At 38.6% G+C, this 12,925-nt stretch overlaps 1 protein-coding gene across 1 annotated transcript in view; it reads right to left on the bottom strand.

Moving 5' to 3' along the window:
• The window catches only part of LOC114144470 (netrin-1), a 72,086-nt gene extending 64,931 nt beyond the window's left edge, over window positions 1–7,155 (bottom strand). The window contains exons 1-2 of the mRNA XM_028017340.1: window positions 6,871–7,155; window positions 5,707–6,762 (exon numbers count right to left, since the gene is read on the bottom strand). Coding sequence (XP_027873141.1) covers window positions 5,707–6,730 — 1,024 coding nt within the window. The 5' untranslated portion in view covers window positions 6,731–6,762; window positions 6,871–7,155. The remainder of the gene's footprint in view (window positions 1–5,706; window positions 6,763–6,870) is intronic.
• Window positions 7,156–12,925: the final 5,770 nt, after the last annotated feature.

Raw genomic sequence — 12,925 nt, 5'->3', positions numbered from 1 at the left:
TGGCCCAGGTTTGCTTACAGTATGTGCTCAAGTGGTGACTGGTGTTTGTCTGTTTGGGAGATACAGCAGGTCTCTGGATCTAAAACAGAAGGCTGAGCCAGTTGTCTGGACTGTGCTCAATTTATTTCTATGCCGGTTTACAAAACCAGTCATAAACACTGATAAGAGCTCACGGAAACAGGTTCTTGAAGTGAGAGCAGGGCCAACACCCCCTTCTTCTGTTTGAATCTGCAACCTCCCTTGAAGACCCTTGAAGAAAAGTGTGAGTAGAGTAATACGGTGCAAAGTGCATGGCTTCTCTATCAGTTTATTCCCAGCTTTGTTTGCCATCACTGCGTCTGACCATGGATTTGGTCTCCACCTTTGAAGATGAAGGAGAGCGATTTTATAAAGGTGCACAACGAGCTGTTTAAACATCAACCAGACCTTTGGTGTGGAAGGTTCCAAATAAACAAAACAGCTGCAAATCATCTGACAACAAGAGTTGGTAAGAAATATTTAGCATCAGGTTCATCTACCTCACAAGATGCAAATTAAAACTGATCTCTTCTGGGTTTTGTCTAGTCTATCGCCAGTAAAAATATTCACATCTCTTAACATGTTTCACAGTGTTTCACAATAAATCAAACTTGCTTTTAATTGAGATTTCTGTGATAGACTAGCACAAAGAATGATATAAATGTCAAGTGCAAGTTCCATTCCTTCAGAAATAAAAATCTGAACTGTTGGACGGACAACTGCAGTATCGACACTGAAAATATTACCAATGTTAATAGAAAACCATAAGTCAAGTTTGCTACAAACCATGTATAGAAAACATGTCAGGCTGCAAGACTCGAGACTCAGGTGGAGGTTCACCTTTGAGCAGGTAGAGCTATGATAGGATTAATGCCTGTTCATGTGTCAAAATGGTCCAATCAAAGTCCAGATCTAAATCCAACGTTTCAGTCTTCAAATGTGCAAAGCTGGTACAAAACTGGCCAAAATAATTACAGCTGTAACTACACAAAAGGACTTCTATAGAGATAATAGACACTTCTTAGAATTTTACTTGAAAAGAACAACAAGACAAGAAAAGCACATATCGTTTTCTCATCACTTATAAAATCATTAAAAAAATATAGTTTGTAGTTGTATGGTGACAAAACGTGAAAAAGGTCGAGGAGTATGAATAGTTCTGCCAAGAATTACAATATTTATGAAAAGCTAGAGTAACTTGGGAAACTGTCCATTTCAATTCTGTTTTTGAAAAACCCAGAACTCGACGACTGTTAGCAAAATGTCTGGTGAACGCTGCAGCTGTCGCACTTTCTCATTGTTGCTCTGGAAATTATCTGAAACCTCGTTAAAATTTGGGCAGAAATACATGAAATCCTCAAAACGATGAGGGCCTCACACAAAGAACTAAAGCAGCTGTCTTTAACCATTAACACATGCGAACACCAACATTTAGCACAACACAACAGTTTCCTATCTTTTTTAAGACACCGATAGAATATCACAGGGCATAAAAAAACAAGTGAAAATGTTTTGCTCTGTCCCAGTGGCTGTGTCTTTAAAACAAGTTTTAATGCGTACTATTAACCACTCTGCAGAGAATGTTTTGAGCTTCTGTCAGAACACCACCTGGGAGCAATATTGCAAACAACACTGTGTGCTTTCTATAAAGTAGACAGATAAAACTGGACAATGTAGCTTTACATCTGCTAGAATCGTGTACATGAGCAAACGCTTTGGTGAATGCATTGATTCATACACTTACTCTACATAATCTAGGACTGTATAGCAAAATATATATCTTTGTTTTGATGTGTTTTCAGATAAAAATCAATCAAGCAGCATTTCAACAAATGTGTGATAAGAATTTGTAGTAAAAATGAAAGGGAGATTCACATATTACTCTCGCCACATTGAGACATTGAACACTTTGGGTACTTTTGAACTAATCTGTCTGAAATTGTGCCTGTCGTGCATCATTATAATATGCACAGTGCCTTACTAAGTTATTCACACACATTTTAGAATAATCTTGCAAAAAAAAGCAAGATTTAATGATATGGCTCTCTTCTACGTTTAGGTGTGTGGAAGAAAGAGAAAACATTTTGCGACCTGTAATTTCTCTTGTAAAGGAGTAAAAAATGTAGAAGCTGTAACTGTCTTTAGTTGTATTATATTTGAACAGGTTCTAAACCTGGAGTTTATTAATGTACTTGTAGATTTCAGTGATGCAATGAGAGGCGACTCTGACTCTGCAATGTGTTTAGTTTAACCCTTGTTCTATTTTAATTTACACCTTTTTCTTTTGATGCAGACCAGTTTTCAGCAAATGTAGAAAGCAGAAATATTCTGCTGTTACTTATGATGCTAAATCAGTAGAGCTTCTGAGCATTGCAAAATTGGTAATCGTAAAACCTGGTTAGTGAATCTCTGCTAAAAAATAATTTTTTTGTATTGGTACCAATTAAAGCTAATAATGAACAGGGCGAAAAAGTCATTTACTACAACGTTTTGTCTTTGCATGCCCCTTTTTAAAATCAAATTCCTCTCGTCATTTTCCTTACTCCTGTCTTTTTAGCTGCCATTTAAGCCACCTTGCTATTGACAGCCCCTCCACTGATCCTCACTGCTGTGTGAGGAGCAAGTCCCTGCATTCAACATGCCTCTAAGCCATCATTTGATTATCTTGGATCATTCAACAAACGGTACTCTCCAAAACACAAAAAAAAATCCCTTTTACATCATAACTGGCATCCAGTGGGATGCAGCCATAGTTTGCCTTATCCTGCCTTTACTGCAGCTCTTAAGATCTCCTACGGTCTCTGATGTGCCAAGGCATCTGCTGGCTGAACTCATTGCATTAGAAGCTGTTGGTTCGCCTCAGAGAGTCTATAAGCCAAATGGATTGAGATGCACAACAAAGAACACTTGAGCAACCTTTAAGATCCAGGTGGTTGCAATCAGCAAAGTGCTTTAAAAACAAGGGCAGAAACGCAATTGCTTAAAAGTTCTCTGTGGATTCATTTTCCCCGTTTCTTGATCTTAGGTGGAAGGAATTAAGCAGTATATTACACCTTCACACATCAACAGACACTGCAGCACTTTCTCGTGAAAGAACGGCGGCAGACTGATTTTCTAACACGCTCCTCAAAAACCTTTTTCCAACACATTTCAGATTTTTCCACAAACTATGAGTAAAAGCATACCTCATTATTAGATGTTTCGTTTATTTCTATTGGTGTAGAGGAAACATATGTGTTTCATTTAGATTAGCATAAAAACAACGAAATTTGAACTCTTAGCTACAGATATCCAGCCCTGCAGTCCTTAAAGGTCAGTGCTAACTATTCTGTTGCTGGTAACTATAAATTTAAATAATATTCTCTGATATTAGCAGAGTTGTTGAGGTGATTGGAGCAGACTTTTTCAAGAGCTTAAGTAAAACCCCTTCTGGGAGGAGATGCAGGCTGCAACTTTAAAGTTGTTAGAGGAGTAACTGTTAGAGTAAATGCACATTTGACCAAAAATGCTCCTTGTTCACATTTCACCATGTTAACATCAGCCATCAGTAAACAAATCCCTCTTAAGCAGCTGCTGTGTGTTCGTACAGCTGCAGCTGAAAGGAAAATTGTAGATTTCCCATTGGCTGAATTTGTCTTTCAATCGTCATTTTGCTCGTTCTGTGTTCATCTCATCAAGACGTTTGATCGCAGGTGATTCATCTTCATTTTAATGTTTTTTTTACTTAGAAGTTAAAACAGAATTAGAAATGGAAATATGTAGTATACGAATATACTAATAAAAACGATCCGAATGTGATTAGAGATGAGCTGATTGCCAATATCTAAACATGACAGGGTTTTAATAAGTTACAGTTTTAAAACCACCCAAAATTTCCATCGTACAGTTTAACATCGTTTCTATTAGGGGTCAGAGAAAGTTCCAGTTTTCTTCAGCCACAGGGAGCACAATGTAGCGCAGGATTGCTCCTCCCCCACCTGTTTCTGACCACTGCTGGCTGAAAGAAAGCTATTACACTTTTTGCTCTTTTACAAGAAAGATAAATTCTGCTATTTGGAAATATCTCTCTAGACATAGATAAAAAAGGACAGTCACCCATCACTCTTATTAAGTTAGCACTACTAACTACACATTAATTAACAAGCCAATATCAGATTCCTCTTTTCCCTGTGTTATTTTACTTAAAACAAGAATAATTGTTGCTATTCTCTAAAAAACAAAAATTAAGATGATTACATAATATACACCTTAGATTTATGTTTACACGAAACTGTTGTATTTTTACTCAACATCTATGAAAATAGTACAAGCTGATGTTTAAATGTGATTAAAGGACAGAAATGGCTGTAAAATATAATCTCAGAAATAAAATGTTTTGCTTTGCTTTTTGGTGAAATGTGTTGTTTGGTTTTTGCACAGTTTTGGAAGGTTTTCTCACCCTAAATCTGAAACCTAGAAGTTAAAAGACCCTGAATTATCAGTATTCTACTGCTCACTCTCTGTGTTCAGTTTATAGGATAAAACACAGTAACTCTGTTCAGACTGGCCAGCCAGAGAGGTGTGAAACTGTTTTTATCTCTGATTAAGAAAGCTGTTTAGATGCTACATTTAAGGCTTTAATTTAGTCCCGCTAATAAATAAAATTAACCTTTAACAATGTAGAAATACAGGAGATACTTGGTGCAGCCTTCATTTTTCAGTCTGTTTGTGTTTGTGTTAAAGAAAACACTGACTAAAGATGAACCAATTAAGCAGAGATTGGATTAGGCCCGTTTTTGTTTGATTTGCTTTAGTTAATTTTTGGCAGGTCAGAAAACTAAATAAAAATAGTAATAATAAAAAATCTTAGGGGTTTTCAAATTCATTTTAAGGAATCAATCTGAAGAACTCCATCCACATTTGAATACAAACATATAAAGCAACAACATAGATTGTGTTGCACTTTTTGTTAGTTAAAATAAATAAATAAATATCAGACTATAATTGCCTTGTTGTAAAAATATGTATGATTCCCTAATTCTTTAGTTTTCTGCTACTAGTTCATTGTCTTTTTTGCATGTTTAGTTCTTAGAAAATAGAACGGTCAAAAGCAAGAAAAGTAAGAAAGTAAGACATCAAAGAAAACCAGAAATTGGTATCGGCCAGGAAAAGACTGATTGGTGCATCACTAGAGTATATTTTAGGATTTTTGTATATGTGTGTGTGTTTGAATAAATTATGATGAATCCCTTAGAGTCAAACAAATTTTCCCAAATTACAACCTTAATAATATTTATATTAAAGTCCATGATAAGTATCTTAGAAGGGCTAAATGCACATGTCACAGTAGTCAGATTATTTATTTATTTTCCTCAACAGACCAAATTAAAAAGAAAAAAAGTGGCTTTCTGATTGGTGGTGGAAGATCTTGTTTAGGTAATTAGGCTCGAAGGTCCCGCTTCAAAAACCTGAAGCTTTCCAAATGCGCTTTAATTTTTAGTTTTTTTAATAAGAGAGGTTTTGATGCATTTTCTCCCTCAAAAGCTTATTTACTTCCCTGCACTCTTGTAAGATTTCAACCCCTGTTATTATTATTTTATAGATTATTAATTAATATTATTATCGCTGCAGTTTCCCTCCCAGGAGAAACTGAAAAATCGCTCCTCATCTGCCAGTCGCTCCAGGATGGAGGACCGTGGACGGACTCACCGACACACTCGTTGGCCTCCCGGGCTGTGGCTCTCTGCCACGGCCTGTCGTAGTGGAACGGCTTGCACCTGTCGCACTCCGGCCCCGCGGTGTTGTGCTTGCACTCGCACACCAGGCTCCCGTCCCGGTCCTTCACGCAGCGGGATGCGTGCCCATTGCACTTGCACCGCCCGCCGACCTGCAGGTCCGACACGGCGTAGAAGTAGGAGTCGCGCGCCAGCTCCGAGTCGTCCTCGTTCTCGTCGCCGAACGTGTGCAGGCGGCTGAAGGTGACTTTGATGTCTGTGGCCGTGACCCAGTCCTGCAGCACCGGGGAGCTATCGAAGTCGTGTGCGGACGGGCGGCCGTCCAGCGTACTGAAGGCGATAAGGCCGCCTGTCAGCGGGTACATGTCGGTGTGGGAGTCCGTACAGACGGCCTCCTGCTCGTTCTGCTTGGTTATCGCGGCCCGGTTGGGTTTATTGTACATCTTTCTGCATTGCGCGGAGTAAAACTGAAAGGGCACCCAGGTTTTCCCGTAGTCCATGGATTTGTAGATAACCATGGATTCAGGACGGGGGGAGCAGAACTGCAGGCTCACATAAGTCACCTCAAACTTCTTTCCTAGGGACAGGTTCAGGGTGACGTTTTGTGGAAACTGGACGAAGTTCTCGGACTGCCAGCAGGTGAGATTGTGCGGGTTGTTCAGGTCCGTCAGGTACGCCGGCGGGTGGTACTTCTTTGGGTCGGAGGCATCGCAGGTGTGACAGTTCCGGGTCTTTTCGTCCCCCTTCTCTACGGAGGTCACCACGCAGTAGCGGCTCGGCGTCCTGCCGCAGGTGCTGGACACCCTCACCTCCTTCCCGAAGGCGGCGTTGACAAAGTCCGGGATGCAGCGCCGCGGGTTGCCGTGTTCGTCGTAGCAGGGGTCCGGGGGGGAGGTCTGCGCCGCGAACAGGCTCATCCCGTAGCCGCCGAAGGCGCTCCGGGACAGCAAGGTGGCGGCGAGCAGCGCAGGCAGGACGACATCCAGAGCCCTTATCATGGTCGGTCTGCTGGTCCCCAAAGTGTCTGTGGCTGGAGGAGAGAAGAGAATCAGAAAATTAATGGGGGGAACGCTTTTTTAAGAATAAATTGCACAATTTTGAGGTAAATTTGGAAGAAAACCTATAAAGATCACCTCACCTGGAAAGATTTAAAAATATATCAGCTACTTTTCTTAATTTTCGCAAGCCTCCTCCTGTGTTGTTGTTTGTTTCTTCCAGCTGAACTTAAGAGTCGCTTGCGTCCTTATAGCGAGTCCCGCTCCTTCCGCCGGTCTTTTCAAAACTCCTTTCTCTCCCCCTACCGCTCTTTCACTCCGAGATTTTAGCTTGGATCCATGCATGAGGTCAGCGCATCCTGATGGAGTGAGGAGCTGAGGAGGGGGTGAGGCACCGGGCGGAACAACGACGTCCACTGGTGGTGCATCATCAGAAGACATCGGGGACGCGCTTTGCCTCTGGAGGAAAACAGCTGGAGCAAAATCACATTTTCTCACGAATAGAAAAACCTCATTTGAATATGCGTTCTGATCAGTTTTGTATGTTACAATAAATCTTTGTATTTTGTTCTAAATGTATATGGATCAGCAATTGAGATCGTTAAATTAGGGAATTAATAAAATAGTATTTTAGACAATTAATCCCTTTGAAAAGTCCCTTTAAATAGCCAACCAAGAGTCTCTTTAGTTACAACGTGACACTAATGTTTTATTTCCCTTATACAAAATAAAAGCGCAGACTGTAGACACGCTTTGCATCTTCCATTTCTTGAGCGGCAGCACTATAAAGTTCTGCTGCAGCTCCGCTAAACCTGTTGCAGGTCGCCTCCAGAATTAACACCGCCATCTGGTGGCCGCAGAAGAAAACGCCACCTTACGAACTGCATGTAGATGTGTTTTAAAGCTGAGTCCTGGCGGGGGAGACACAGCACAGTTTATTAAAGAGCATTCAGACATTGGCTGGGACTGCGGAGATGCTTTTGCATGTTTGAGGAGATAAGTTAAGACTCTCTTTCCAATACCCATACACTGCGTAAAAAGTCAGATAAATTTCTTCTAATTGACTGACATTAAATCAGTCTAAATCTATTCCGTTTTTAGGTCTATTAGGATTACCAAAAATAAATTCTCTCTGCAAAAGTTGCAGAATAATGAGAAGAAATTTAATTTATGCCCTTTAGATGTTTATGTACACTTCCTTTGTGCTAAACTTGCCTTAAATTCAAATTGTTTAATGGAATGTTTTGTGTAACATTTCTCAATAACTTGTTGGAGTTTGGTCCAATCATCCTGGCAGAACTGGTGTAACTGGGTCAAGTTTATAGGCGCACCTTTTCAGGTCTGACCACACATTTTCTACATTCCTACAGAATGATGGACTCTCCAAAACTCTGACTTTAATGTTTTTACGCCATTTTGTAACTTACTGCCTATAATTGTCTTTCCATGTGACACTATTTTAAGAAGTACACCAACCCCTGCTGTAGCAAAACATCCGCACAGTATGATGCTGCTGCCTTGGTACTTTATGTTCTCTAGGTTACAAGTTTACCTCTTTTCTGCCCAATCTATTGCTAGTCATTATGGCCAAACACTTCAGTTTTGTTTCATTAGATAACAGAAAGCTTTCACATCTTGTAATATGGATTGTGGACAATGACAATGATAATGATCCTGAATGATCGTGATCGGCGATTACGTAAACGTTTGGTCAAATCAAATTGAAGAAAAACAACAGCAGAACTCAGGAGTGTGTTTAATTGTGAACGCAAAAGCATTTCCACACGCACAATGCAAAGGGAACTCAAGGGGTTGGGATTGAAGAGCTGTGTAGCCGTAAGAAAACCTCTAATCAGTAAGGCTAACCAGAAAAAAAGGCTTCAGTTTGCTAGGGAGCATAAAGATTGGACTCTGGAGGAACGGAAGAGGGTCATGTGGTCTGATGAGTCCAGATTTACCCTGTTCCAGAGTGATGGGCACATCAGGGTAAGAAGAGAGGCAGGTGAAGTGATGCACCCATCATGCCTAGTGCCTACTGTACAAGCCTGTGGGGGCAGTGCTATGATCTGGGGTTGCTGCAGTTGGTCAGGTCTAGGTTCAGCAACATTGTGCGCCCAAAGAATGAGGTCAGCTGACTACCTGAATATACTGAATGACCAGGTTATTCCATCAATGGATTTTGTCTTCCCAAATGGAACGGGCATATTCCAAGATGACAATGCCAGGATTCATCGGGCTCACATTGTGAAAGAGTGGTTCAGGGAGCATGAGACATCTTTTTCACACATGGATTGGCCACCACAGAGTCCAGACCTTAACCCCATTGAGAATCTTTGGGATGTGCTGGAGAAGGCTTTGTGCAGTGGTCAGACTCTCCCATCATCAATACAGGATCTTGGTGAAAGATTAATGCAACACTGGATGGAAATAAATCTTGTGACACTGCAGAAGCTTATTGAAACAATGCCACAGCGAATGCGGGCTGTAATCAAAACTAAAGGCGGTCCAACAAAATATTAGAGAGTGTGACCATTTTTTGGTGCCGACTTTTTTTTTGGCCAGGCAGTGTATTAAAGTCAGTGAACTGCTCTGACATGTTTTTGAACAGTCATGTCAGGTTCTCAACAGATAAATTAACCTGAATTTGAATATCCTCTCAAATAAACTTTATGTGTATTTTAGAGCTCAATAAACCAATAAGAAATGTTTAGGATCCAACTGGTCTTAACATCAAACGCATCATCATTACGCGTTTTTAAAGCCACGTGAGTGAAATCTTCATGTCCTTGAGTTCTACTTCTGAACTTCTCTGTTTCAGTGGAAACTTCTCTTTTCTTTTTTTTTACTGTAAACCCTTCATGGAAATGAGAACAATATAAAAATTGACAATAAATTTATTTTTAATGATTATTAGTTCTGCTAGATTGATCTGTAAGGACAGGTCCACTGATGCGACAATTTATGATTTTTTTTACAACCTTGAAGTGCACATTTTGTTCAGTATCAGATTTTTTTACTTCCTTTTTTGCTTTTTGCAGTCACTGTTGGTGCACCACTTCAGGATCTTTATAGGAACTCTGCTTTCTTTGGCTTTTACTTTTAGTTATGTTTTAACCTTTAAGATTCCTTCTTACTGATTTATTTTGTGCTAACACAATTGCAAAAAAATTATATATTCACTAGTATTTCATATTGTTTACTCAGCTGATTACTTTGCAAGAATTATTTCAAGAATATACTGCAAAAGATGCATTTTATGGCTTCCTGGAAATCTTTTTCTCTGAAACTTAATATATTAAGCAAACTGTTAAAGTATATATAGGGAATAAATGCATATATGCATACAATTTAGTTTGCATTTGCAAAAGAATTACAGCTGTATCTTCAGCAAGACAATGACCCAAAGCATCAAGCTAAAATTATGTAGAAACAATATGAATACATGATGGATTTAATTCAGTTCAATTAAAAAAATACTTTATTAATCTCAAAGGGAAATTAATAAAAGCAATAAACAGGGGTAAAATACCCAAAGGAGTGGACACTTTTTATATGCATTGTATGCATATAAAAAGCAAAATAAGGCATTTGTGAATACTAATAATGGATGAAAGAAAATATTCCAGCTAAAATCTTTTTTTATTATTATTTCTCAGTAGGCTGTTTGAAGCACAGTCTTATGGAACAATGCTGGTTTTATAACAGGGGGTAATATTTGGAATAGCAACATTAAACAGCAAAAGGTCATATAAGAAAAACATGCTGGTAGGCCAAGAAAGACGTCAGATGATAAGGATAAGAGGCTAAGATCACAGTGGAGGACAAATACAAAATAAAAGAAATAGACAGAAAGAAGCAGGAGATAAACCAAGTTTAACCATAGATAGACGCTGAAATTCAGCCTTGATTACCACACTTGTTGGGTTTTAGGTTCAGACCTAATAATAAAATCATTCAATGACATTAGACATCATTATGTAGTCATCTTTTCTACAAATGAGAGCTTATTTTTAGCAAAAAGGATTTTTCCATTTGAATAAAAGATGGCTTACTCCTTTTCTATTAAAACACATTTAATCTTTGTTTAAGACCAGAGGCTGTCAGAGGCTTTATGGGGCCAAGATCATCATTTGATTTTGGGCCATTCCAGCTACTATCAATTGCCTTAACTCAGCTAAAGCATCCTTTATATTGTTAAAATATTCATGGATCACACATCTAACATGAGATTTTTTTTACAGTAATAATTGCCTTTTAAAAGCAGATAATTGTGGTGTTTTAAAGTTTCTTGTAAATCAGAAACAAAGTTAATACAACATTAGATTTCGGCAGAGAACAAATTCACATTTTCTATGTATTTTTAGCTACATTTTGCTTATTGTGAAGGACTGTTCTTCAACTAAAGAAACAGGTGAGATGGCATTAATATCAGTATTGTACAATGATGTTTGAATGTGTCATTTCCCCAACAATCTGTACTAAAAAGGCCTGGAAAGACGTCAGCTTACTGGTATGACCGCCAAACCGTTTAGCGCGACATTGCCCTGAAAATGAAATGGACTCTTTCTTCCATATTCTGAAAAGCAATTAGAATTCAGATTACATACACTGTATCAGATGTTAATGAATTCAGAATCCATGAAAGTTGAACCTCTGTTGTGCTTACTCGTGTTTGCATGGGTTACTGTAACTGCATTTAGAACCCTTTAAGAGAAGGGGAATTCACAGAAGCCCTATTAGAATAATATGTAAACAATAAGCAAAACAGCAGGGGAGGAAGTAGTGTTTTCCTGACAGAGGTGAATGCAGACTGAAAATGGAGTCAAGATGTTGAATTATCGACATATTTGTTGCAGGGTTACAGGAAGAATAATGCTGATAAGCAAGTGACATTACAGGAATATGATTTTGTAATTGTGAAAGGAGCAATCGATATATGGTAACTTCCAAAGTTCAGTGTGAGGATTTGCTTTCATAGGTTTTCCATCAGTATGACTGTGATACTACTTAACAGTGAGCAAATTACTGGGACCAAAAATCAAAATGGCTGAATTAAACTTTATGTTGTGTAATGTTCATGGCCATAATCAGAAAAACAAGGTGTTCCCTCATTTGTTTTCACTATTTGACACCAAACTTCAATGCATTTTTCTGGGATTTTATGTGATAGAACAACACACAAAGTAGCACACGTTATGAAGTGGAAGGAAAATTATACATGTTTTTTTTTCCTTTTAAGATTTTTTTGTTACAAATATTAATCTAAAAACTGTGATGCGCATATTTATACAGCCCTCTTTACTCCAATACCTCTAAATATTACAGTGCATTTACCAATTGAAGTCTCTTAATTAGTAAATAGAGTCCATCTAATTATACAGTTAAAATTATGTGGAGGTCACAGAGAACCAGTCATAAGACAGCAGACATGCCAGATTGGTGCGTAAATCCCCACAGCATGATGCTGCCATGACCATGTTTTACTCTGGGTTTTACATGTGTACTAAAAGTTCAACATTTGCCTCATCTGAGCAGAACATATTTTTTCATATATTTGCGTTCCTTGATTGACTTATTATAGCTAATCTCAAGCAGAATTTGCTACGGATTTCTTCTAAGGATGACGTTCTTCTTGCCCTGTTTCCATAAAGCCCAGATTTATGCATACAAATTCTGTTTCTTCCCGCCTGAGTTATGAATCTGCAGTTCTTCGTGTCCTAATGGAAACAACAATATTCATATATTACCAACTGGATGACTTGTGAAACCAAACTAAGTGGATTTAATTTAGAGGTATCGCAGTCAAAGAGGCTGAACACCAGGCTTGTCAAATTTGTTCTTTTTTAATATATATATATATATATATATATATATATATATATATATAATTAACAGTTTTGTACAACTTTTTATTGGTTTATCACACAAAATCCTAGCAAAGTTATGATTACAGCAAAACATAAAAAAGTCCAAGGTAGTGGAATACTTCTGCAAAGCATTGCATGTTCAGAAAACTGTGAACAAAGGAGATCAAAGACTTAAATGAAAATCACACAAAACAAATGACTTCCTTTCATTGGGGTTGTTCAACATCCCTGCAAAAATTCTCATGCAACCTTATGGAGATGCGCAATTCACACGCACGCACACACCCCAGCAAGCCTCCGTCATTGTGCTCACATGCACCTCCGTGGTACA

Source organism: Xiphophorus couchianus, chromosome 5 (assembly GCF_001444195.1).
Source record: "Xiphophorus couchianus chromosome 5, X_couchianus-1.0, whole genome shotgun sequence".
In the NCBI taxonomy this organism is placed as follows: Eukaryota; Metazoa; Chordata; class Actinopteri; order Cyprinodontiformes; family Poeciliidae; genus Xiphophorus; species Xiphophorus couchianus.
The sequence above is the reverse complement of the archived record's forward strand: the minus strand, read 5'-3'. Positions and strand labels throughout refer to the sequence as shown.